At 42.7% G+C, this 27,097-nt stretch overlaps 1 protein-coding gene across 2 annotated transcripts in view; it reads left to right on the top strand.

Moving 5' to 3' along the window:
• The window catches only part of eefsec (eukaryotic elongation factor, selenocysteine-tRNA-specific), a 445,969-nt gene that overhangs the window by 202,125 nt on the left and 216,747 nt on the right, over positions 1–27,097 (top strand). For both annotated transcript variants that reach the window (XM_041192567.1, XM_041192566.1), the window contains one exon: positions 11,688–12,332. In XM_041192567.1, the coding sequence (XP_041048501.1) occupies positions 11,688–12,332 (645 nt within the window). The remainder of the gene's footprint in view (positions 1–11,687; positions 12,333–27,097) is intronic.

The raw sequence follows: 27,097 nt of genomic DNA, 5'->3' as shown, positions 1-27,097 counted from the left end.
ATCAATTAAGTTCGGAAACCATTGAGGTCTCCTTGCAAAATGAGTGCATCATACACAGAACAAGTTAGACTCGTAGACATCTACAGCACAGAAGGAGGCTATTCAACTCATTGGGTCCATTCCGGTCAACAAAGACCTGACTACACTAATCCCATTTTCCAGCCCTTGGCTCATAGCCCTGGAGGCTATGGCAGTGCAAGTGAATATCTAAATACTTCTTAAATGTTATGAGGGTTTCTGACTTAACCATCCTTTCAGGCAGTGAGTTCCAGATTCCCACCACCCTCTGGGTGAAAAAAATTCTCCTCAACTCCCCTCTTGGCCTTCTACCTCTTACCTTAAATCTATGCCCCCTGGTTGTTGACCCCTCTACTAATGGAAAAGGTGCCTTCCTATCCACCCTATCTATGTCCCTCATAATCTTATACATCTCTATCAGGTCCCTTCTCAACCTTTGCTGCTCCAAGGAAACAACCCCAGCTTATCCAATCTTTCCTCATAGCTCAGACTCTCCAGTTCAGGCAGCATCCTGGTACATCTCCTCTGCACCCTCTCCAGCGCAATCACATCCTTCTTCATAATGTGGTAACCAGAACTGCACGCAGTACTCCAGTTGTGGTCTAATTAGCATTTTATACAGTTCCAGCATAACCTCCCTGCTGTTGTATTCTATGCCTCAACTAATAAAGGCAAGTATTCCATATGCCTTCTTAATCACCTTATCTACATGCCCTGCTACCTTCAGGGGTCTATGGATATGTGCACAAAGGTTCCTCTGATCTTCAGTACTTTCCAGGGTCCAACCATTCATAGTGTAATCCCTTGCCTTGTTAGCCCTCCCCAAGTGCATTACCTCACACTTTTTTAAACTATTTCTTCAGAGTTAAGAGTATATGAGGTGGGCTGGGGTGTCATTTTGAAATGACTCATTACCCACTTGTCAAGCTTCACTGATGTTTAAAAGAAATGTGACCACACAATTGCTAACCCCATTGGTTATCCTCCCTGCAAGTTGAAAAACATGACAGCATTTACTCATCTACATTAACCTTCAAATTGATTTTTGTATTTTCTGAATGACTCAATGCTTGTGACCCTGAAATATTGACAGGTTGTGACCTGACCTCTCCTGGATTTACAAAGTCAGGATGATAGTTTCTTTAATTCCTCACCTAGGTAATCTGCACACGCTTAGGTTTAATTTTAATTTGTGAATCCTTTAAATGCTCCATACAGTTAGTATTTCATTGTATAAAATTGCACCTCCAAAGTAAATATTCATGTTCAGAAGCCACATCAAGTCCTAAGCCACACTGGATTTTCTGCTGCTGCAGAGTTGTGGTAATGATTTTAGAATGATCTTGGCATTTTGGTACCAAAATAATCATTTTAAAGATTCTGCATTTTTCTTCAAATTACCTTTTTAATGCTTATTATAAAGTAATCAAGCATTATGTTTTCCTGCATGGCAGAAATCATAGGTGAAAGGCTGAGTCATTATAATAATATGATGAGTTGCAATGTAACTGCAAGTCTGAACCTTCCCTTACTGGAGTTTTGTCTGCAGATTTGGTTTCCTTACCTAAGGAAGGATACACTGGCCAGAGAGGGACTGCAACGAAGGTCCACCAGACTTTTCCTGGGATAGCAGGATTGTCCTGGAGAGATTGAGGACACTGGACCTGAATCCTGGAGAGATTGAGGACACTGGGACTGTATTCTCTAGAGTTTAAAAGAAAGAGAGGTGAAATGTACAAAACTCTTACAGGGCTTGACAGTGTAGATGCAGGAAAGGTATTTCCCCTGGCTGGGTTGGGGAAGTCTAGAACCAGGGCTCACAGTCTCAGAATAAGAGGTAGGCCATTTCGGACTGTGATGAGAAGGAATTTTTTCAGAGGGTGGTGAATCTTTGGAATTCTCTACCCCAGAGCGCTGTGGAGGCTCAGTCATTGAGTTTGTTGAAAGCGGAGATAAATAGATTTCTGGACACTAATAACATCAAGGGGTATGGGAATATTGCAGGAAAATGGGTCGAGGTAGAAGATCAGCCATGATCGAGTTAAATGGCAGAACAGGCTCGAGGGGCTGAATGACCTCCCCCTCCTTTCTGTTGCTTTCTACTGCATTTTTTCATTTTTCCTTTCATTTCTCCCTCCCCTTTCCACCTAATCTCTTAATCCCTTTCTTCCTTTCCTTTCCTCCCTCTCTTCCTTTCCTCCCTCCCTCTCTTCCTTGCCTTTCCTCCCTCTCTTCCTTTCCTATCCTCCCTCTCTTCCTTTCCTCCCTCCCTCTCTTCCTTTCCTTTCCTCCCTCTCTTCCTTTCCTCCCTTCCTCTCTTCCTTTCCTCCCTCCTCCTCTTTTGATCAGCCCCTTCTTACATTATTTATGCTGTCCTTTCTTTTCTTCCTTTCCTCTCTTCCTTTTTTATTCCCTCCGCTTTCTGTCTTCCTTCCCTCTCTCTTCTTCCCTTGTTGCCTCCTTGCTCTCCTTTTTATCATTCCATTCGTTCTTCTTTTATCTTATCCTTTCTGCCTTTCTTTCCTCCCTCTTTCTCCTTGTCTGCTTTCCTCCCACCATCCTCCATTCCTTTTCTGTTGTGCCCATATTTTCTGGTATTTCTGGACTGTTTCTAACATTTATTCTTGTGTCTAACATCATGATTCTGGTTGTGCCTGGCTAACTATTCTAGGAAGTAGGGAAGCCATTCTAGTTTTTTATAGCGTCCCTGTCTGTACTTTTCTTTTCCACAGACCCCAAACCTCTACCGTATAGATTTCCATAAAACTTAACTTAGTTACTGTTGGTGATTTTCACTCCTCTGTATTTTGTAAAACTGCAGTACTCTGCTGTAGACATCCCAGAGTATTTGAGTGACAGTAATGAAAGTAATACCTGGCAACGGCTGCAGAGCATTCTAAAGGGGGAGGGAAAACAGACAGAGATCGTGGTACATATTGGTACCAACGACATAGGTAGAAAGAGGGATGAGGTCCTGCAAGCAGAAATTAGGGAGCTAGGAAACACATTAAAAAACAGGACCTCAACAGTAGTAATCTGGATTATTTCTGGTGCCACGCGCTAGTGAGTATAGAAATAGGAGGTTAGTCCAGATGAAAGCGTGACTGGAGAGATGGTGAAGGAGGGAGGACTTTAGATTTCTGGGACATTGGGATCGCTTCGTGGGGGGGTGGTGGGACCTGTACAAGACAGATGGGTTGCACCTGAACCAGAATGGGACCAACATCCTTGCTGGGAGGTTTGCTAGTGCTGTTGGGGAGGGTTTAAACTAACTTTGCAGGGAGATGAGATCCTGAGAGGAGGTTCAGCAAGGGGAGATGCACAGCCAAAATTAGAAGAGAGAGCAAGTGAGTCTGGAAGGCATAGAAATTATAGGCCAGTTAAGGCACAAGGGAGTTTGGCAAGGTTGGATGGTATTTATTTTAATGCAAGGGGTCTGACGAATAAGGCAGATGAGTTGAGGGCACAAATTAACACATGGAAGTATAATGCCATTGTTGTCACAGAGACATGGTTGAGAGAGGGGCAGGATTGGCAGCTCAATATTCCAGGATATACGGCCTTCAGGCGAGACAGGGAAGGAGGTAAAAGAGGAGGGGGTATCGCAATATTGATCAAGGAATCAATTACAGCAGTAAGGAGGGATGACATCTTAGAAGGTTCCTCAAATGAAACCATATGGGTAGAACTGAAAAACAAAAAAGGAGCAATCACATTGCTGGGAGTGTACTATAGGCCCCCAAACAGTCAGAGAGAAATAGAAGAGCAGATATGTAGGCAAATTTCAGAGAAGTGTAAAAATAATAGGGTAGTAGTAGTGGGCCCTACTTAATTTTAGGGAATGAAGCCGGGCAAATGGTAGAGGTATCAGTGAGGGAGCATTTTGCAGATAGTGGTCATAACTCTGTTAGATTCAAAGCTGTTATGGAAAAAGACAAGGATGGGCCAGAAATCAGAGTTCTAAATTGGGGGAAGGCTGATTTTAATAAGATCAGATATGATTTGGCCAGAGTGGACAGGGAGCAGATACTTTTAGGTAAATCTGCGTCAGAGCCGTGGGACTCATTCAAGAAGGAAATAGGGAGAGTACAGGGCCAACATATTTCAGTAAAGACGAAAGGTGGGACCAACAAATCCGGGGAACCCTGGATGTCGAGGATTGGATAAAGAGAAAAAGGGAGGCTTATGGCAGATACTGAGGGCTCAAAACAGTGGAAGCCCTCGAGGAGTTTAGAATGTGTCGGGGGGAACTTAAAAAGGAAATTAAGAGAGCAAAAAGGGGACATGGAGAAACATTGGCAGGTAAAATAAAGGAAAATCTAAGTTATTTTACAAGTACATTAAGAGTAAGAGGATAACTAGGGAAAGAGTAGGGCCCATTAAGGACCATAATGTGTGTGGAGCTGGAAGATGTAGGTAGGGTTCTAAGTGAATACTTTGTGTCGGTGTTCACAAGTGAGAGGGATGACGTGGGTATGGAAATCAGGCAGAAGGACTGTGATATGATTAAAAGAAATTAGCATAGATAGGGAGGAGGTTCTAAGTGGTTTGACAGGCTTAACAGTGGACAAATCTCTAGGCCCGGATGAAATGCATCCCAGGCTGTTGAGTGAGGCAAGGGAGGAGATAGCAGGGGCGCTAGCAATAATTTTCAATACCTCTCTGGCCACAGGAGAGGTGCCAGAGGACTGAAGGACAGCCAATGTGGTACCGTTATTCAAGAAGCGAGGAAGGGATAAACCAGGGAACTACAGGCCAGTCAGTCTAAGCTCAGTGGTGAGGAAAATTTTGGAAGCAATTATAAGGGACAGAATTAATCTACACTTGGAGAAGCAGGGATTAATCAAGGACAGTCAGCATGGTTTTGTTAAGGGGAGGTCATGTCTGACCAATTTGATTGAATTTTTCAAAGAGGTGACCAGGTGTGTAGATGGGGGCAATGCATTTGACATAGTCTACTTGGACTTCAGCAAGGCTTTTGATAAGGTCCCACATGGGAGACTGATAAATGAAGGTAAGAGCCCATGGGATCCAAGGCAATTTGGCAAATTGGATCCAGAATTGGCTGAGTGGCAGGAAGCAGAGGGTGATGGTTGAGTGGTGTTTTTGTGGCTGGATACCTGTGTCCAGTGGGGTTCCACAGGGATCGGTGTTGGGTCCCTTGCTGTTTATGGTATATATAAACGATTTAGACTTGAATGTAGGAGAGTTGATCAGTAAGTTTGCGGATGACACAAAAATTGGCGGGGTGGTAAATAGTGAGGAAGATAGTCTTAGCTTACAGGAGGATATAGACAGGCTGGCCAGATGGGCTGATCAATGGCAAATGGAATTTAATCCAGGTAAGTGTGAGGTGATGCACTGGGGCAGGACAAACAAGGCACAGGAATACACGATGAATGGTAGGACCCTGGGAAGTACTGAGGATCAGAGGGATCTTGGTGTGCATATCCACCGGTCCCTTAAGGTAGCGGGCCAGGTAGATAAGGTGGTTAAGAAGACATATTGGATATTTGCCTTTATTAGCCGAGGCATAGAATATAAGAGCAGGGAGGTTATGCTGGAACTGTATAAAACGCTAGTTGGGTCACAGCTAGAGTATTGCGTGCAGTTCTGGAATGCGCTTTATAGGAAGGGTGTGATTGCACTAGAGAGAATGCAGAGGAGATTTACCAGGATGTTGCCTGGGCTGGATAGTTTTAGTTATGAGGAGAGATTGGATAGACTGTGGTAATTTTCCCTGGAGCAGAGGAGGTTGAGGGGTATAAAGTTATGAGGGGCATAGATAGTGTCAACAGGAAGGACCATTTCCCCTTGGTGGAGGGATCAGTAACCAGGGGGCATAGATTTAAGGAAAGGGGCAGGAGGTTTAAAGGGGATGTGAGGAAGAATTTTTTCACCCAGAGGGTGGGGGGAATCTGGAACTCACTGCCTGGGAGGGTAGTAGAGGCAGATATCCTCATAACATTTAAGAAGTATTTGGATGTGCACTTGCGATACCAAGACATACAAGGCTATGGGCCTGGTGCTGGAAAACAGGATTAGAATAGTTAGGTACTTGTTTAACTGGCGCAGACTCGATGGGCCGAAGGCACCTTTTTCTGTGCTGTAGACCTCTATGACTCTATGACTCTAACATCATCACACATAACATGGGCAGGGACCTGAGTGTGTACAACAGTACTTTCATCCTTATTATCCCATACTTGCTGATAAATGTTCTTCCATGTAAGATTCCAACACCCCAATCTTTGGGTAAAATTAAAACAAAAGAAAGTGAGTACTTTCTAGAAGTATCAAGAATCTTTTACTCTGCAAATATACAGGAATCTCGCTATTAGTTTCATTTAGTATATAAGGTGCCTAAGCTACTCTGTTGCAGTTTTTTTTTGTAGGTATTTGGGCCTGCACTCAAACCTTTTGCTTTCAAATTGCTCCCTCCTTAGCTCTATAACCTCCTCCAGCCCTACAAACCCCAATACCTCTGCACTCCTTCAATTCTATCCTCTTGGGCATACCTGGTTTCTTACACTCCATAGTTGTGCGTTCAGTTGCCAAGGCCCTAAGCTCTGGATTCCCACCCTAAACCTCTCTGTGTCCACTCTCTTTTAAGACAACTCTTAAAACCTACATTTTTGACCAAGCTTTTGGTTGCCTGTGTAATATCTCCTTATGTTGCTCAGTGACAACTTTTGTCCAGTAACACTTCTGTAATTTGCCTTGGGATATTTTGCTATGTGTATGTAGCTATATAAATTAAAATTGTTTTTTCAGATGGGATTTTCATTATTTCCTTTTTTCCACTGTCTGAGATTAGCTGTAATGGAGGAGATTGGCAAAAGGGGATGAGTATAGCACCACTGGCCTAAACCCGACTTGGCTGCATAAAAGCACCATGATGATAGTTTGCTTTGGACAGCCTGCATGTATTATGTATCTTTCAGTCAATACGATTAGACTTTGGGAATCAACACTTTGGCGAGACCCTACCTTATTTGCAAGTGTTTATCTGACCAACAGACTGTGTTACTTAAAATATTTAACTAGTTGACTCATTTGACGGTGAGTCAGGACTGTTTATCTTACTTGTCACTCTTGCTTTTGCGGAGGGTTGTTTTTCACTGTTATTCTGCTTCTTTGTTGTCTAATGACTTTGCTCCTTTTCTCCTCTCTGTCCAGCTAGGAGGTGGCTGTTCAATGATGTAGGGAGATAGAGTGCTTGCAGTGTATCTGCAGTTGGCGGATCCATTCCCCTGTATTGCACTCTCCAGTTAGACAAGTGCTGCTGTGCTATCTCTGTTAATCCCTATGGTTTATCATGCCACCATTCTCCATGAGCATCAGTCATATAGACTGCTCTCCTAACCTATATTTCATTGTCTTTTATCATTTTCCCTCGAAAGAAAGCCTTGCATTTATATAGTGCTGTTCATGGCCACCAGATGCCTCAGAGTGCTCTACAGCCAATTAAGTACTTTTCGAAGTGTAGTCACTGTTGGAATGTAAGAAATGCAGCAGCCAATTTGCATGCAGCAAACTCCCACAAACAGCAATGTGATAATGGTCAGATAATCTGTTTTTTTGTGATGTTGATTAAGGGATAAATATTGGCAGGACATCGGTGATAACTCCCCTGCTCTTTGAAATAGTGCCATGGGATCCTTTTCATGCACCCGAGCGGGAAGATGGGGCCTTGGTTTAACATCTCACCTGAAAGACGGGACCTTTGACATAAGATCATAAGAAATGGGAGCAGGAGTGGGCCTTTTGGCCCACTGATATCCTACACTATTCAATAAGGTCATGATTGATCTGATTGTGCCCTTAATGCCACCTCCATGCCTGTCCTCCATAACCCTTGTTCCTCAATACTGCACTGGAGTTTCAGCCTTGATTTTACTGCTGACGCCCTGGAGTGGCACTTGAACCTGAAACCCTGTGACTCAGAAATACATCGCGGATATATAGGTAGCCTGAGGCAAGAATAGGTGCGAAGTCACCACCAGGAGGCAAGAATGGCAGAGGTGTGGGGGACTGCTGTTTGAGTAAGGCCCAAGGTGGTGCAGCATGAGGGACTGTGTGTGGGCAAAACCCTTGGCAAAGGGTGGCCCAAGGCCTGAATGAGTGAAGTTTATGACAAAGATAAGAGGTAGTGTGGTGGGTTGTGATCTGAGACTCACATGTTGGGAACATTTGCTGAATGGCTTGTGTAGGCCAAGTCAGGAATATGGCTGGTCGGGGGCCTAAGAAACCAGGCCTGAGGCCCATGATGGGGCCAGTGACAATCTGGTTTCTTGCCTCTCCCAAGAGAATAAATGGCTCCAGTTAAGGTGGAGAGAGTTATTATCATGATACTATATGGGACAGTCTAGATGCACCATTTGACTTTTTCCTATCTGTCATTTTAGTATGTTTATACCTGGGCCAGTAGCTAATGAGGACAGAGGAATTGAGGGTGTTTGTTTTGAGAAGGGGACTGCTGACTGTCGTTTGAAGGGGTTTGTATATAGTCTGAAGTGATTACATGATTGACAATATTGCCTAAAATTGATGGAAAGGAAGTTGGATGATTGTGTTTAATGGGGAAGAGGGTCCAGGGAATAGGAGGAAAACCTAATGGGCACGATGGGTTTTGAGACACCATGGGGAGGAATGGGGAGAAGGTAGAGTAAGATGTGGGAATGGGGCTGGTAGGAGGTTTGGCTTTGTGGACAGGTTAAATGGAAGGAAGCAATAATAGGAGAATGGATAGCCCCTATCTTGGTGACAATGAAAACCATAAGATCTTTGCACTTGGAGGAGGTGAGAATGAAGGTACCAGGAAGGATGAGCTTAGGGAGTAGAGAAATAATCAAGTAATTGTCCTGCATTTTCTGGTAGTAACGACATATAAAGGCTGTGGTAGAAATTGTCAGCGTTCCCTGTCATTATTCCACTGAAACTGACAGCAATTTTGGGAGTCTGCACGTGCAGAATAATGCAAAGGACCAGAAGTTGCTGGATGATACTATTCTCCTCTAGAATGTGCACCATTGAGGCCTCTCCAGATTGCAATCCCTAAGCAATCAGTGAATTGACTAAAAGCTTCCACTTTTATGCTGTTAGTTTCACTTGAACAACCTTTGGAAAGTTACACCTTGTTGAATGAGGTGTAACTAGGTTTTAACTTCATAAATGCTAAACACTATCACCAGCCCTGAGAAACAAATTTTATATTTCTGGTATAGTAAGTTTCTCGATTCTGATAAATTTTGCATATTTTAATAAAATCTAAAATGATATTTTGACTTCTATCTTAATCCAATTATAATCATTTATTTCACTTTCTGAAAATTTAAAATAAAAGTAAAGGCTAATTGTTGCTTTTAACTTCCTGGTTTGCTGTCTATGAGAATACTTCACTGTGATTGGCTGCTTAGCTTACTTGAAGGTATTATTGCTGCACGACACCTGGAGCTCCTCTTGACTTGACACCAGATTTAAGCTGCCGAGGGAAAGGGGGGAATCAAATTGCTTGATCTTTGAGGGCAATGGTGCTTCAGCGGTGAGTGCAAAATCTAGCCCAGATTGATATGCTCCTAATGTCCTGGCTGGTGACAAGAAAGTATTTCTCAACAGTCTTTGTCGACAGATGTATTAATCTGTATTCTGTATAACTCCTCTTGTAACTCAATGGTAATGCCAGTTTGCAGCTGAGCTATGCAGATTAGAATAATTAAATTCTCAGTCGATGGTGAGATCACTGGCAGTTCATGGGGAGCCAGTGGTGTAGTGGTATCGTCATTGGACTGGTAATCCAGAGATCCAGGGTAATGCTCTGGGGACCTGGGTTCGAATCCCACCCAGCACATGGTGGAATTTGAATTCAATAAATATCTGGAATTAAAAGTCTAATGATGACCATGAAACCATTGTTGATTGTCATAAAAACCCATCTGGTTCGCTAATGTCCTCGCCTGGTCTGGCCTACATGTGACTCCAGACCCACAAAAGTGCCCTCTGAACAAGGGCAATTAGGGATGGGCAATAAATGCTGGCCTAGCCAACGATACCCACATCCCATGAATGAATTTTTTTTTAAAGTTCCAGGGCACAGATGGGGCCTCATGGTGTGAGCCAGAGAGGGTGGGAACATTACCATCCTGTAACCATTGGTGAAAAGGGCATGTCTGCTAACACAAGGTGAGAATGGATAATAAAAATAAAATACTGCAGATGCTGGAAACCTGAAGTAAAACCAGAAAGTGCTGGAAATACTCAGCAGGTCTGGTAGTATCTGCGGAGAGAGAAACAGCATTAACATTTCAAGTCGAATATGACATTTCTACAGAACAGAACTACAGTTCTGTAGAAAAGTCACTTTTGACTCAAATTGCTAGCTCTGTATCTGTCTCCACAGCTGCTGCCAAACCTGCTGAGTATTTCTAGCACTTTCTGGTTTTATTCAAGGTGAGAATGGGATGTTTAGCAGTAGTGGTTCAGACAGTCCTCACTGGCTTGACTCATACACAAACCTAGAAAATAGGAGTAGGAGTAGGCCCTCTGGCCCTTCGAGCTTGCTCCGCCATTCAGCATGATCGTGGCTGATCCTCTATCTCAACGTCATGCTCCCGCTCTCTTCCCACACCCCTTGACGCCTTTAGATATCTAGAAATCCTGCTTAAATATATTCAATGACTTGGCCTCCACAGTCTTCTGTGATAGAGAATTCCACAGGTTCACCACCCTCTGAGTGAAGAAGTTTCTCCTCATCTCAGTCCTAAATGGTCTATCCCTGTATCCTGAGATTGTGATCCCTCATTCTAGACCCCCCCCCAGCCAGCGGAAACCTCATCCCTGCATCCAGTCTGTCCACCCCTGCCAGAATTTTTTACGTTTCAATGAGATCCCCTCACATTCTTCTAAAAGCCAGTGATTATGGGCCTCGTCGGCCCAATCTCTTCTCATACAACAATCCTGCCATCCCAGGAATCACAAAGAACGGCCAACCTGAGGAGGTAGTAGAGGACTTTGGAAACTTTGTGGATCCATACCCCAGACTTCTGGAGAGGAAGAGAGAAAATATGAAATATATGTTGCTGGCGCATACATGATGAGCTGAATGGCCTCTTTCTGTGCCATAACTTTTCTGTGGTTCTACGTAGATAGATTTGACCACGTCTTTCCTGTGCTCGGATACTTCTGTAACTTTTGTCGTTTTTAGTTTCCCAACATGCTACAATTTTTTTTGTACTGCTTTTTAAAAAATTCTTCATCCAATGGAACCTTTTTGAATAAGCTCAAAGACTTCTCCCTCTGCCTGGCTCGTACCATCATGTATTTACGAATATAGATCTCCTGTACTGTCATATCCTGTATTATAATGGGACAGACAGGCGAGATGTGGCATTTGATTTCAAAGCCTGAGTAATAACATGCAAGTTCTAAAAAGGGTCATCTTTTTATCAGAAGCCAAGGATACAGCGTTTGTACAATATTAATCATAGTCGAGCAAGTAAATGGCTTTTGTGTTTCAGCGCACTGAGGATAAGCATGCATAATTTATATGCCCCTGTGGCCTGAGGTTTTTGTGATAATATTTCTTTAGGAATTTAACTTCACTGGGTTTCTGTCTCTTTTTTAAAAATCCTCTGTCTCATAAATTTTTCTCTTGATTTTTGTCTTCATAGGTTAACCGAAAGGTCAAGTCCATGCAGATGTTCCATAAGCCAGTGAACACTGCCATCCAAGGTGACCGAGTAGGGATCTGTGTCACTCAGTTTGATCCCAAACAGCTTGAGCGGGGCCTGGTCTGTGCCCCAGAGTCTCTGCGTACATTAAATGCCGCTATTATCTCCGTGAAGAAGATTCCTTATTTCAAAGGATTAGTCCACACCAAAGCTAAGTTCCACATCACTGTTGGCCATGAAACGGTCATGGGAAGGGTGACATTCTTCAGTCCCGCCCCTGAGGATTTTGAGAGCGAGCCTGTGATGAATTGCTTTGTCTTTGACAGAGAATATCTCTATCAGGAAGAATACCTATTGCAAGCCAAGGGCATTGGCGTTGATAAAAGCTTGGCCAATGACCAAGTTGAGGGAAGCCAGGTGCCCAGGCAGCAGTGGGCCCTGTTGGAGTTTGAGAAACCCGTGACGTGCCCCAGGCTGTGCCTCGTAATCGGTTCCAAGCTGGATACTGACATCCACGCCAATACCTGCAGGCTTGCTTTTCATGGTGTCTTGCTGGAAGGTTTTGAGGAGAAAAACTACGCAGAGGTCTCTCTGCCCAAGCTTAAGGTCTTCAAGCTGAAACACAAAGATGGGCAAGTGGAAAGGGTAAGCAAGTCTGATACACCAATATTTGACATCTATCACCTCTGTTTGATGTTTTCAGAAGTGGAAGGGCTGAAAAGAAACATTGCAACAAGAGATTTACAAATCCATTCTTGTGAATCACCAATCATTAAGCTGCAATTTAAGAATAGGTTATCTCCAAATTTTAAATTCTTGATGCAAATTTTGAAACTGTACCCATGATAGTTTCCCACTAAAGTTTGGACAGAATTTCCACTGGAGAAATGGGCCATTCGGCCCAACTCATCCAGGCCAGTTTCGGGCTCCACACAAGACCCTCCTCCTTCCCCACTTCATCTCATCCTATCTGCATATCTATTCCTTTCTTCTTTGTGCACTCACCAGCTTCCCTGTAAAGTCACCATATTTGTTCAACTATTTTTCTTCTATTTTCCCAATTTAAGAAGTCAAGAATTAGTAACATCAACCTGATCTATTGAAACTTCATCCCTTGTCTACTTTAATTCTCCTGTTAAAAATGTTGCTCTCATACCCTAACTCCCATTTCAGCAATCAACAATATTTTGAACAATCCTAATGATTCCATCACTTCTGTCCTGTTTAGCAGATTATTGCAAACACACTTGGATTAATGATGCCCTTATTAATTTTAAATTTATTCGCGATCACACACCAGGATAGTATTTTGTTACAGATATGCTTGCTGACCTACATTGTCTGCACATCGACTAGTGGATGTTGGACAAGCAGTCTGACAACTTAGAGACAATATGGGGGATTGAGAGAGGTGATAGTGAAATAGAGCTGGATGTGGTGAGTGTACATGTAAAACTAGTGCTGTGTTTTCAGATGATGTCACCAAGTGGCAGCCTGTAGATAAGAACAAGGAGGGTGTCAAAATTAGATCCTTGGGGGACACAAGAGATAATAGTACAGGAGAAGGAAGAGAAGCCATTGTAGCTGATTCTCTGGCTATAATTTGATAGATAAGAATGGAACCAGATGAATGCAGTCCCATCCAATTGGATGACAGTGGAATGGAGGATGGTGTGGCCAACCTTGTCGAAGACTGTAGCCAGGTTGAGAAGGGAAAATTTGTCTTTGGACAGTCAGATATAATGTCATCTGTGATCTTGTTAAGACCTGTTTTGGTACTTTGGCAGGAGTGGAAACCTGATTGGAGGGATTCAAACATGGAGTTCTAGAAAAGATGGGCATGGATTTGGGAGCTGACAACACATTCAAGGACTTTTGAGAGGAAAGAGAGGTTAAAGATGGGGTGATAATTTGCATGAATGGAGGGACCAACAGATGGTTATTTTGAGAAGAGTGATGATGGCAGATTTGAAGAAGAAAGAGATGGTGTCTGAAGGGAGAAAACCATTTAGCACTATCAGCTAAGATGGGGGTCAGGAAAAGAAGCTGAGTGGTCAGCAGTTTATCTGGAATAGGACCAGAGGAGTAGGTGATGAGGCTCATGGACAAGGTGAACTTGGGGAGGGTTTGAGGGGGGAGAAACGAGAAAGTAAACAAATATGCGAGTTCAGGACTGAGGCAGGGAGGATCGTTAGAGCAGTGCTTTGCAAACTTTTTCCCACTGTCACCTCATTTTGAACCTTTAAAACCACCATGACCCCAGAGTAAGAGTGAGGGGAGGGGATGTGGTAGAGGTAGGTAGAGTTGTGAGAGTTGGGTGGGGGAGGGGAGGAGATTTTTGAGTGTTGGGGTGGGTAGATTTGTGAGAGAGGGTTAGAGCAGTGAGAGTGGGATGAGGGTTGGAGAACAGGCAGCAATGTTTTCTTCACCTACCGCTTTGCAGGCTGTGCTGGAGGCAGCGATCGGACATCAGCTGATTTCATAAGGCTGTGCCCACTGGACCGAGGCAAGAGAAAAACCATGTGCGCGCATGTCAAGGGACCTTGGAGCCGATCCCAAGGACCGTCCCATCTGATTCTCCGTTCCACAGCCGCCATGAAGGAGAAGAGGGCTCGCAATTCCAGTTGCTTGCTTGTGGCCCCACTGGAGGTCACAGTGCATTATTTGGGGAAACGCTGCTTTAGAGCCTGGTGGGCTAGTGGAAGGGAGTGGAGTGACAGAGACAGCTGATCAGATGGTCTCAATCTTAGTAACAACAAAGTCCAAGACCTGCTTGCATTTGCTGTTGAAGGTGAGGGTGGAGGAAAGGAGTGGGGGTGGGGGGAGCAGGTTAAGAAGAGGCCATTAGGCCCGTTAAGTGTTTGTTGATGTTTTTGTCCACAGAAGCCACCTAATCTAATCTAATACCACACTCTTCATTCACCGTCCCTCAGACAATCCACTTTTTCAAGCAACCACCTAATTCTTAATTTTATTTAAAGTTTCAGCAGAAAATTGCACATTCTCACCATTTTTTTTTCAAAGCTTTTTAAAATTCTTTAAATAAAACTGCTTACTGAGGAAAATACACACAAAACAATTTCTAGATATACCACTCTCATTCTAGTTATATGTGGGCTGAAAAACAGGTTCTTTTTGCTGCTACACATGTGAAAGTCTGAGAGGAAGATATCTGCGGCTCCACTGACTCTTTGAGATATCTGCAGTTATGCTCCACTCAGGTTGAGAAGGGGATATCTGTTGTTACTCTGTTCAGTCTAAGAAGTGGGTTGGATGGGGGCGCTTGGGGAGGGGTAAGGTTTGTGTTAAACCCCGGATCTAAAAGACAATGTATGATTTTTGTCACACCACATGCAACAATTTAGTTGCAAATGGCTCTTTCGGGGCATATCCTGCAGAAAGTGAGTGAGTTATTTGCAGTTAAATCGCAGCATGTTCTTTAGTTATCATAATTAGAGCACATGGAACAGGGCTCCAGTGATTGAACTGTGAAGATTGTATTAAGGGAATTTGATATTGCTATATAGCCCTAGCACTGGGTGCATGTGGTACTTCACTGATGTTACAAAGCCAGTCTGCTCCTACCTTCCACTAGTGGCAAATGCTTATTTTACACGTGAGAAGCTATTTTTGCTGCCTTCAGCGTCCATTCTACCCATTCATATGTTCTACTCAATACTGTGGATAAGATTTCAAGAGCGAGCAGATAAATGGTACCCAATCTGTGGAGTGTAAAATAGGCTGCATTGTTCGCCATGTTACAGTAGCTATTTCAGATTCAGAAGTGCAGGATGTAATACTCCTTTTGTCTTACTCAACAAAGAGCTGAAAATACAGTGAATCTGAAAAGTTCTATTCTGTGTAATGCTTGCACATCCTGATTGTCTTGCACTTTAAAAAAAAATTCTGCTATCGCATTTCAGCACTCAGCAAGACACAACCAGCTTTGTCTTCCTTGATAAAGGATGCAGAACACTACTGCTTTATTGCTAGCACCAAAAAACCTTTGCAATCTAATTTCTTTTTTATCTTACAACGTTATCCCATGTTGTGCCATAACTGTTGTCTTTGTACAGCCATTGGGGTGGGAAAGGGTAGGGTAGGAGGAAGGTCTTTCCAGTCCACCACTTTAGATCACGGCGTATAATTTGACCGTTGAAGCCTCAAACTCCTTCCAAAAATGTACGTCGACTTATACACCGAGTATAAAATGTGAACCACCGAGTGTTGGTGTAGGTGATTGTCGTTTGGAAATGTGAAACAAAACATAACAATGGTAATTCAAATTAAATCAATGTGGCACATTTATTGAATTAACTAATTCTACAAGGATACCTTTAACTACAATTGAAACATTTTAAAAGCCATCAAATTCATTGTCTTCGGCATCCAAAGTTTTTGCTGCTATCTGATGATGAATCCCTGGAAACTGGTAACTTTGGCGTGAAGGTCTTTTGGTAGCCTCCGAGCGACCTTGGTCTTCTGCTGCAAGGCGAGACATTTATGTTTCATAAAGCGGCTACACCAACTAGCTGTTGCTCTGAAATCTTTGCTGGGCTCAGGGTTTGATTTGGCCGCTTAAGTGCGTAATATGTGCATTGCATTTCTGGTGAAAAGGTAACCATCCTGACAGTTTTTGAGGACCCGTTCCGATACATGCTTCTCAAGATCAGGCTAGTGGCTAGTCTCTGTTCTCATCGTGCTTTTATCTTGGGCATCCCCTTCAGGGTGGATTCCTTCTTCCATTCACCGAACTCCCTCGCTGCAGCAACTATTTGACGTGGGTAAATGTTACAACTTTTAGCTTGAAACCAACTTCATTCTCCTTTTGTTCTTCATTCTTTTTGCTGGAGGACCCGTTTCTGTTTGTTGTTTGCCATGCACAGTCAACTCTGTACGGGCATGCCTTCAACTCCCACACATCTTCTTGGCAACACAGTCCACATCACCTGCTTGATCCCATTCACCAACTTATAAAGTGAGTAAAACATGTATACCTGAGGTGAAAAATTGAGGCCAGTTCCTAATGTGAGTACAGCATTTCTTAACAGTAAAGGAGGTCGACTTATAGGCTGAGTATAGACCTAACCATGAATTTTGGTGCCGAGAAATGGAGCCATCTTATACACAGGGTTGGATTTTGTACCATAATCTATGGTAACTTCTCTGTAGCTGTAGCCTGTGCAGCCTTATGACTGGGCTAAAAGATAGCATGGCTGGGGTGACACTTATGAACCTTTCCTTCCTTCTTTCAAGGTAAAGCCGAAATGCTTTGGTTGGAGGGATGAAAGTCGATATGACTTCAAAAGGGAAGCAGATCTCCATGCTGATGTGGAAAGCCACTGGGAGTTTGGAATGGATCTGTGGATGCATTGAGAGGATGGTGTATCAGTAGAGAGATAGTGTCTGGGCGTTGATGGAAATCTGAAAGCAACTTGAAGGATCATCAGGGAAAAGGAGTATATCATTATCTCTGTATCATCCTCCAGCCCTACAATCCCAGAACATTCTGCAGTCCTCTATTTTTGGCCTCTGCTCATCACGACTGCCTTCACTCCACTGTTGTCAGTCATGCCTTTAACTGTCTAAGCTCTAGAATTATCTCCCTAAACCTCTCCACCTCTATCCTTCAAAACCTACTTCATTGACCAAGCTTTTGGTCACCTATCCTATATCATCTTATGTGGCTTAGTGTCAGTTTTTGTCTGATAGCGCTCCTGTGAAGCACCTTGGGACATTTTATTACATTAAAAGCGTTGTATTAATGTAAACTGTTGTTATCGGGAAAACAAAGCATGTTTGGGATTTTAAAGAGGAAATCTCTGAAATGCTCTGAAGTGAAGAGAAGTTTGTATTCAGATTCTTACTTTGTTCAGTATTGCTGGAGACCATATTCTAAGTCTCAATGAGTCAGAGACAGTGAGCATAGAAACGTAGGAGCAGGAGTAGGCCATTCAGCCCCTCAAGTCTGCTTCACCATTCAACTAGATGATGGTTGATTTTCTACCTCGATGACATTTTCTCGCACTTTCCACATATCCTTTCGCATATAATATTTAGAAATCTATCAATCTCTGTCCTAAACGTGCTCAATGACTGAGCCTCCACAGCCCCCTGGGGTAGAGAATTTGCCATATAATGTAAGTTCATAGAATCAGCACAGAAGGAGGCCTTTTGGCCCACTATGCCCGTGTAGGCTCTTCCATTCATTTGTCCGATTAGCCCCACTCCTCCCACATATCTCTGTAAAATTTTCTTCCTTTCTGTAGAACAAATCTTCCACAAAAGCAACAAGTACTCCCAAATCTCCAGGTTCTCAAATAGGATAAACTAGAGTGGTGGTGATGTGTTAAAGTTCACTTAGGGAGTGCACTTTCACATGTATGTTGTAGTGTGGAGCTATGGATAGTGATGGTAGAGGCTCCAACATTCTTTCCATCTCATGGCTAACCAGGAATCTCTTCCACGCTTACCGCCTGCCAGTGGTGTGTGTTGGAAGGACTTGCAGATTGGAATTTAATCTGTTTGGCCGAATTATGAACACACCTTCCTTGGCCTTCAAGTCCTGGGGTAGGTTTTGAACATGGACCTTCTGGCCCAGAGACAGAGACACTACCCACTATGCCACAAGACCTCTCTTAAACTAGAGAAAGAAATATAAATGCAAATGGAACTGAGTATCCTGGCCTTTGGGGATGATTGCCGGAGTTCAAAGTCCAGGTATGTTTTATGGGCAGTAATTCATACACCCCTAGCTTAAGGCATTTTAACCTTGAAATTATGCTGTGCAATATTGGTTTGAAACTTCTGTTAAAATAACAGACAGAATAATTTCATATGAGTGTGTTGTGTAATCAAACATTAATAATTGCACAGTGTTAATTTCAAAGGCATTATTTGACAGCATTTAATTAGTTCACTTTGTGTACAATTCTTTCTGCACTTAGCCTGCAAGTGCTTCAAGTTTTAAAAAATGGGAAGCTTACATTTCTTAGCACTGACATCCTGAACTTTAACGAGCACAAAATTTCCCCGTCCCATGAATTTAATAAACCTATTATATTTTGTGGGGAAAATATCCGTGTATTATAAATAAGGGATATTTAAACAAAGCACAAATTATAGAATGTGACTTTGTATAAAAAGTATTCGATTTTACTTAGTTCTACTCAAATCATCCTCCAAATGTTATGCAAAATCCTAGTGTTTGTGCATACATTTATGCAAGTGTATTGGAAGGCTATATTGCAAGATATCTTGCTAAGGCAAATCAGAGAGGGTCAAGAGTTTCTTGAATATGTTCAAGAAAATTTTCTATAGTATGTTTCCAGTCCAACAAGAAAAAGGAATAAGGTAGGCTAAGAGGATCAGGTGTCATTAGGAGAACATTTAGGAGACAGTGATCATTGTATCATATGTTATCTATAGAAAGGATAAAGAACAATCCAGAGTGAGAATAATCAACTGGGGAAAGCCAACTTCAATGGGGTAAGAAAGGATCTGAGCCAAATAAATTGGAGTCAAAGGTTGGCAGGAAAAATGGTACCTGAACAATGGACTACCTTCAAAGAAGGGAGAGTTTGGACATAGTCAAGGTATATTCGCTCGGAAAGGAAAGGTAGGGCAAACAAACTCAAAGCCCCTGGATGACAAAAGAGATAGAGATTAAGATGAAGAAGAAAAAGTGTGCTTATGACAGATGTCAGATGGACAATACAACTGAGAACCCTATTGAAGGTTCAGAAGGGAAGTGAAAAAGCAAATAAGAGAAGCAAAGAGAGTATGAAAAGAGGCTGGCAGCTAACATAAAAGGGAATCCCAAGTCATCTTAGACATATAAAGAGTAAAAAGGTGGGAGAAGGTGGAGTATGACCGATTAAGGACCAAAAAGGGGACTTACGCATGGATGCAGGGGAATAGCTGAAGTATTAAATGAATACTTGGCATCTGTTTTTGCCAAAGAAGAAGATGCTACCCAGGCCATGGTGAAAGAGGAGGTAATTAATATACTAGAATGATTTAAAATTAATAAGGAGCAAGTATTGCATAGGCTGTCCACACTTAAAATTGATAAAGCACCAAGACCGGATGAGATGGATACTGAGAAAAGTGAGAGTGAGAATTGCGGAGGCATTGGGCATAATTTTTCAGTCTTCCAGAAGACTAGAGAATTGCAAATGATACATACTTGTCCAAAAAAGGACGTAAAGATAAGCTCAGCAGCTACAGACCAGTCAGTTTAACTTCGGTGGCAGGGGAAATTCTAGAAACAATAATTTGGGACAAAATTAATTGTAACATGGACAAATGTGGGTTAATTAAGGAAAGCCAGCACGGATTTGTTAAGGGAAGATTGTGTTTAACTAATTTGCTGGAATTTTTTGAAGAGAGGGTTGATGAGGGTAATTCTGTTGATGTAATATACGTGGACTTCAATCAAAAGGCATTAGACACAGTACCACACAACAGACATCTGATCAAAGTTATGGCTCATGGTAAAAAAAGGACACTAGCAACATGGATACAAAATTGGCTGAGTGACAGGAAACAGAGTAGTGGTTAATGGGTATTTTTCAGATTGGAGGAAGGTTTGTAATGGAGTTCCCCAGGGACCCTTGCTCTTCATGATATATAGCAATGACCTAGACCTTTGTGTGCAGGGCACAATTTCAAAATTTGCAGATGGTATAAAAATAGGGAAGTGTTGTTGCAACTGTACAAGGCCTTGGTGAGAACGCACCTGGAGTACTGTGCACAGTTTTAGTCTCCTTACTTGAGGAAGGATGTAGTTACATGGGAGGCAGTTCAGAGGAGATTCACTAGATTGATTCCAGAGATGAGGGGCTTGTCTTATGAGGAGAGATTGAGCACTTTAGGCCTATACTTGCTGGAGTTTAGAAGGGTGAGAGAAGATCTAATTGAGGTATATAAAGGGGATAGACAAAGTAGACGTGGAGTGGATGTTTCCCCTTGTGGGGCATTTTAGAACGAGAGGCCATAGTTTTAGGCTAAGGGGTGGTAGATTTAAATCAGAGATGAGGAGGAATTACTTTTCTCAAAGGGTTGTGAATCTGTGGAATTCACTACCTCAGAGTGCAGTGGATGCTGGGACGCTGAATAAATTTAAGGAGGAGATAGACAGATTTTTAATTAAGTAATGGGTTGAAAGATTATGGGGAGAGAGCGGGAAATTGGAGTTGAGGCTGAAATGAGATCAGCCATGATCGTAATGAATAGCGGGGCAGGCTCGAGGGGCTGAATTGCCTACTCCTGCTCCTAGTTCTTATGATACGAAACTTGGAAGCATTGTGAACTGTGAGGAGCATAGTGCAGAACAAGCTGGTGAAATGGGCGGGCAGGTGGCAGATCAAGTTTAATGTGGAGAAATGGTGAAATGATTCATTTTGATTTGAAAAACATGGAGTGACAATGTAAAATAAAACTTACAAGTTTGAAGGTGGTGCAGGAGTAGAGGGACCTGGGTGTATATGTACACAAGTCATTGAAAGTGGCAGGACAGGTTGAGAGAGCAGTTAATAAAGCATACTGTTTCCCTGGCTTTATTAATAAGGGAATAGTGTACAAGCACGAGGAGATTATGTTGAACAAAAATGCTGGAAAAAAGGGGCGAGGGTGGAGGAGAGAGTTCATGGTCTGAAGTTGTTGAACTCAATGTTAAGCCCAGAAGGCTGTAAAGTGCCTAATCAGAAGATGAGGTGCTGTTCCTCCAGTTTGTGTTGAGCTTCACTGGAACATTGCAGCAGGCCAAGGATGGACATGTGGGCATAAGAGCAGGATGGTATGTTGGAATGGCAAGCGACAGGAAGGTCTGGGTCATGCTTGCGGACAGACTGAAGGTGTTCCGCAAACCAGTCACCCAGTCTGTGTTTGGCTTCTCCAATGTAGAGGAGACCACGTTGGGAGCAGCGAATGCAGTAGACTAAATTGAGGGAAGTGCAAGTGAAATGCTGCTTCATTTGAAAGGAGTGTTTGGGCTCTGGGGTGGCAAGGAGGGGGGAAGTAAAGGGGCAGGTGTTACACCTTCTGCGATTGCATGGGAAGGTGCCATGGGAAGGGGATGAGGTGTAGGGGGTGATGGAGGAGTGGACCAGGGTGTCCCGGAGGGAACGATCCCTACGGAATGCCGACAGGGGGGTGAAGGGAAGATGTGTTTGGTGGTGGCATCATGCTGGAGTTAGCGGGAATTGGAAGAGGATCTGAGGTCCAGACGAGAGCATGAATAAAGAGTTGTGGGAGGGGGCTGAGCAGGACTGGAACAAGGAATGTTCCACATACCTCATAAAGAGACAGGCATAACTGGGGCCCATGCGGGTACCCATTTATTTGGAGGACGTGAGACAAGTTTAAGGAGAAATTGTTCAATGAGAGAACAAGTTCAGCCGGATGGAGGAGAGTGGTGGTGGATGGGGATTGTTTGGGTCTCTGTTTAAGGAAGAAGTGGAGAGCCCTCAGGCCATGCTGGTGGGGGATGGAGGTGTAGCCATTTGGCATCCTCCGCCATTTCCGCCAACTGTAGCATGACGCCTCCACCAAACGCATCTCCCCTGTCGGCATTCTGTCGGGACTGTTCCTTCTGGGACACCCTGGTCCACTCCTCCATCACCCCTAACACCTCAAACCCTTCCAACGGCATCTTCCCACACAATCGCCGAAGGTGCAACACCTACTCCCTTACTTCCCCCCTCCTCACCGTCCAAAGGCCCAAACCACTTCCCTCAATTTAGTCTACTGCATTCGCTGCTCCCAATGCGGTCTCCTCTACATTGTAGAGACCGAATACCGACTGAGTGACTGCTTTGCAGAACACCTTCGGTCTGTCCACTGGCATTACCCAGACCTTCCTGTCGCTTGCCATTTCAACACACCACCCTACCCTCATGCCCACATGTCCGTCCTTGACCTGCTGCATTGTTCCAGTTAAGCTCAACGCAAACTGGAGGAACAGCACCTCATCTTCCGACTAGGCACTTTATAGCCTTCCGGACTTAACATTGAGTTCAACAACTTCAGACCATGAACTCTTCCCTCCATCCTCACCCCTTTTTGATCTCCTTTCTTCAGTATTCATTTTAATGTTTCAATTTTCATTTGTTTGTTTATTTTTCCACTTATTTCCGTTTTTAAAATTTTTATTTCCATTTTCATTCATTGTTTTATCCCCACCTTTTAGCCTATTTTCGATTTTTCTCCCACACCATCCCCTCCCCCCACCCCACCCCATCCCCACTAGGGCCTCTGTCACTTGCTCATTCTGCTTTCTACTCTTAATGTTACCATTAGCACCTCCTTTAGCCAGTATCACCACCATCAACACCCCTTTGACCTTTTGTTTATGACGTCTTTTGCAATCTCTCCTTTGCCTCCACCTGTCGCCGGCCTTCTATCCAACTTCATCTGTTCCACCCTCCTTAAACAGTATATAATTCACCACATATGTACTTCTCTTTAGCTGTGAAGAAGAGTCATATGGACTCAAAATGTTAACTCTTGTCTTTTTCTCCACAGACGCTGTCAGACCTGCTGAGTTTTTCCAGCATTTTTTGTTTTTGTTTTGGTTTCAGATTCCCAGCATCCGCAGTATTTTGCTTTTATCTTAAAGGTTATGTTGAACTTGTCTAAGACACTAGTTCGGTCTCAGCTGGAGAATTGCATCAAGTTCTGGGTGCCATGCTCTAGGAAGGATGTGAAGGCATTGGAGAGATTGCAGAAAAGATTCACGAGAATGGTTCTAGGGATGAGGAACTTCAGTTACAAAGATGGATTGGAGAAATTGGGACAATTTTCCTTGGAGAAGAGAAGGCTGGGAGGAGATTTGGTAGAGGTATTCAAAGTCATGAGAATCCTGGACAGAGTAGATAGGGAGAAACTGTTACTGCCAGTGAAAACTTCATGAATGAGAAGGCACAGATTTAAAGTAATTGACAAAAAAAAAGCAAAGGTGACATGAGGAAAAACTACTTCATGCAGCGAGTGGTTACAATCTGGAATGCATTGCTTGAGCATGTGATGGAGGCAGGTTCAACTGAAGCATTGAAAAGGGAACTAGATTATTATCTGAAAAGGAAGAATGTGCAGGGTTATAGGGAGAAAGCAGGGGAATGGCACTAGGTGAATTGCTCATTTGGTGAGGACACGATGGGCCAAATGGCCTCCTTTTGTACTGTAACAATTCTATGAATCTCCCCCCTGGCAATGTGTAAAGAATTACATTCCATTACATAGTCTATTTCTGACCTTTAAATTCTGTGTTATTCTATGTGACAGAGCAGGTCTCTGCTAGTGCTGGTGTTCCATGGGAGCGCCCAACCCTACTTCATCTCACCCTGTCAACATATCCTTCAATTCCTTTCTCCCTCATGTGTATCTAGCTTCCCGTTAAATGCATCTGTGCTATTTGCCAGAGCCACTCCATGTGCCAATATGTTCCACATCCTAACCATTCCCTGGGTAAAGTAGTTTCTCTTGAATTCCTTAATTGGATTTATTGTCTGCTGTTCATGGCTTCTTGTTTTGATTCTCCCACATTTCTGCCACTCTCTTCCCCACCTCTCAACCCTGAAGAGGGAAGACCAGCATAATACAACAATATGGAAATGAGTGTCTGACCTGCTTCAAGTCCGACAGAACCAGTGACCAACCCAAAGATGAGCCAGGTCAGATTGGATGACCCTTTGTGCATCTCCTCCCTCCCCAACATGGCTTCCTTGATCCTGAACTGTGAAGCTTTTAAATATTTAACTCCTACATGTGAAGCAACATCTAACCCTAAAATGAGAAATCAGTGTCAGAGCCATTAGGCAATAAAACCTTTATTGGAAAGTCAAAAAGACTGACACGCGCCATTATTTCTTATCGGAGGCTCATCTTAAGAAAGCCTCTGCTCATTTAAATGGTGATTCACCCTCTGGCTGCTATTGTTCAAAGTGTTGTTTTTACGATGAAATTAATTGCAACAGAGTTTCAGGTATAATTAACTTTGAATGTATACAACACACCTATTAAAAGAAAAAAGGATCCAAATACATTATAACCGCACGCGCTCAAAAGTTTGTGTCATATGGAACCCATATATATGTTTTGTTCTTAAAAAAACAAAGTCGTTATGTTAAAAGACCAGGAAGCAAGGACACCATTGATGCTATGGAGTTCGCAAATCCCACTTTGGGTCTGTTACGTTCTGAACATTCAGAACATCCAAGCAGATGGTAAGCTGAAACCACTTTTATATTTGAGAATTGTGACAACACTTGCGTACCGAAAATAACATAACTTGCTCACAATTTGTTTTTTTTCTTGAAGTGAAGATCTGTTCCTTGTTTCTTTATTTCTTCCCTTGAAATATTCAGGATCAGGTTTTGCAGCTGTCAGTTGATAAAAAACATATGTGCAATTTGAAAAACTACAAAGGGAACTTTGTACATAAAGGGTTAAGGAAAAAAATGTCAAAACTAATCTTAACCACATATTGTCTTTCTTAATTGTACTGTAGCCAACGTTTATGTTGTCTGGGGACATTTTCACTGCTAACCCTGGTCAGATAAAATTAGCCTTTCAAGAATATACTGACCCAGATTTAACCCTGCACTGGAATTCCACATGACACCCACAATACTGAGCTAGCACTGTGTAACAGTTGCTGACAGAATGCTATTAGAAGTTGTGGAATTAGATCCAAAGATGGTTTGTGGCTTTTGCATAGCTCCCTTTGCTGTAACTTGGAAACCTTTATTTGTTGCAAATAAAGGTTTTTGTTTCAAATTAATTTCTGTAAATCATAAGCGAATATTTATCCCTCAACCCGACATCACTAAAAACAGACTATCTGGTCATCATCTCAGTATTGTTTGTGGGAGCTTTGTTTGTGGGAGCTTGCTGTGCACAAATTGGCTGCTGCATTTACAACATTACAACAGTCACTACACATCAAAAGTATTTAATTGGCTTAGACAGCTTCGGGATATCATGAAGTCATGAAAAGCACAATATGAAGGCAAGTCTTTCCTCCTTTATCAACTTTTACGTTCATTTTCTCCCTTCTAAACAGGCATTTTTCTTTGATCTGCAATGTAATTTAAACATTTTAGTTTGGTTTTTACTATCTGATCTGCCACTAATCTGGCCCTTCTAACATCTCAACTCTCTGTTCAAAGCTAATTCCTCTGACACCTGATTCTTCCAAAGAACTCACCCCTCTACGCACCCTAACTGTCCCACTGTAGCTTTGCCTTCTAAAATTCTAACTATCCTGTTGAACCTCATTCATCTAAAGTAATGGTTGCACTGCCAACAGCAGCCCAGAGGTTAAGTGTTCAAATCCCATTGTAGAAAGTTATGAAATTGAATTTAATAAATCAGGTTCAGAGTCCTTTGATGAAACAAGCTCACCACCACCTCGGAGCAAGTAGGAATGGGCAATAGTTGTGACCGGGCTGTCCCATTGTGGTTTCCTAATTCTCTTAGCTTTTTATCGAGCTGTATTTTTGCTATGTCCAAAATCTATTCGCTGCTCCCCCTAAAATTATTGCAGAGTTTGTGACTTAATGTGAAGCAGTTATCGGTGCCTGGCAATTTGGTCCTCAAAACTCAAGCTTCCCTGTCCTATCTGTGCTTATGTCTTTTCTGCTAGATTAGTCTGTTTGAGAGCTGCAAGGTTTAGAAGGAACTGTTATTAGCATTGGTTATTTCGCTGATGGATAGTAGGGTGTCAGAGGTGGCTCAATCAACAGCCTCTGAGTCAGAAGGTTGTGGGTTCAAGTTCTATTTCTGAGCAGAAAAAACCTTGTCTGACACTTCACTGTAGTACTGAGGGAGTGCTGCACTGTCAGAGATGCTGTCTTTTGGATGGGATGTTAAACGGAAGCCCTGTCAGGTGGACGTGAATGATTATATGGTTGCTATTTTAAAGAAGAGCAGGCAGAGTTCTCCTCTGTGTCCTGCCAAATATTTAGCCTCCAACCTACATCATTTTTTAAAAATATATATTAATTGCCCATTATTCCCATTGCTGTTTGTGGGATCTTGCTGTGCAAATTAACTGCCTCATCTCTTACATTACAACAGTGACTATATTTCAAAAATTCTACATTGACCAAAGCATTTTGGAATGTGATGAGGTCCTGAAGGTTCCTGTATGTATTACTTCCTCTGAAATTATTTTTTCTTTTTAAATTCAAGAACAGGACACTCAAATTTTTAGTATTAGCAACTTGAGACACTTGCAAATTAATTGGAACGTGGATTAAAACTTGATAATTAGCACTCCAGGTCACACTATGTGCACTTGCATGGCTCATAAAACAAATATATAAATACAATGCCTTATTTGAACTATGCAAGTTTACCACTTCCCCATCGATTATAACGAGTAATATGTCAGTTTGAAGGCTTAG

The sequence above is a fragment of the Carcharodon carcharias genome, chromosome 7, assembly GCF_017639515.1.
Source record: "Carcharodon carcharias isolate sCarCar2 chromosome 7, sCarCar2.pri, whole genome shotgun sequence".
NCBI classification, from domain to species: domain Eukaryota; kingdom Metazoa; phylum Chordata; class Chondrichthyes; order Lamniformes; family Lamnidae; genus Carcharodon; species Carcharodon carcharias.
The sequence above is the reverse complement of the archived record's forward strand: the minus strand, read 5'-3'. Positions and strand labels throughout refer to the sequence as shown.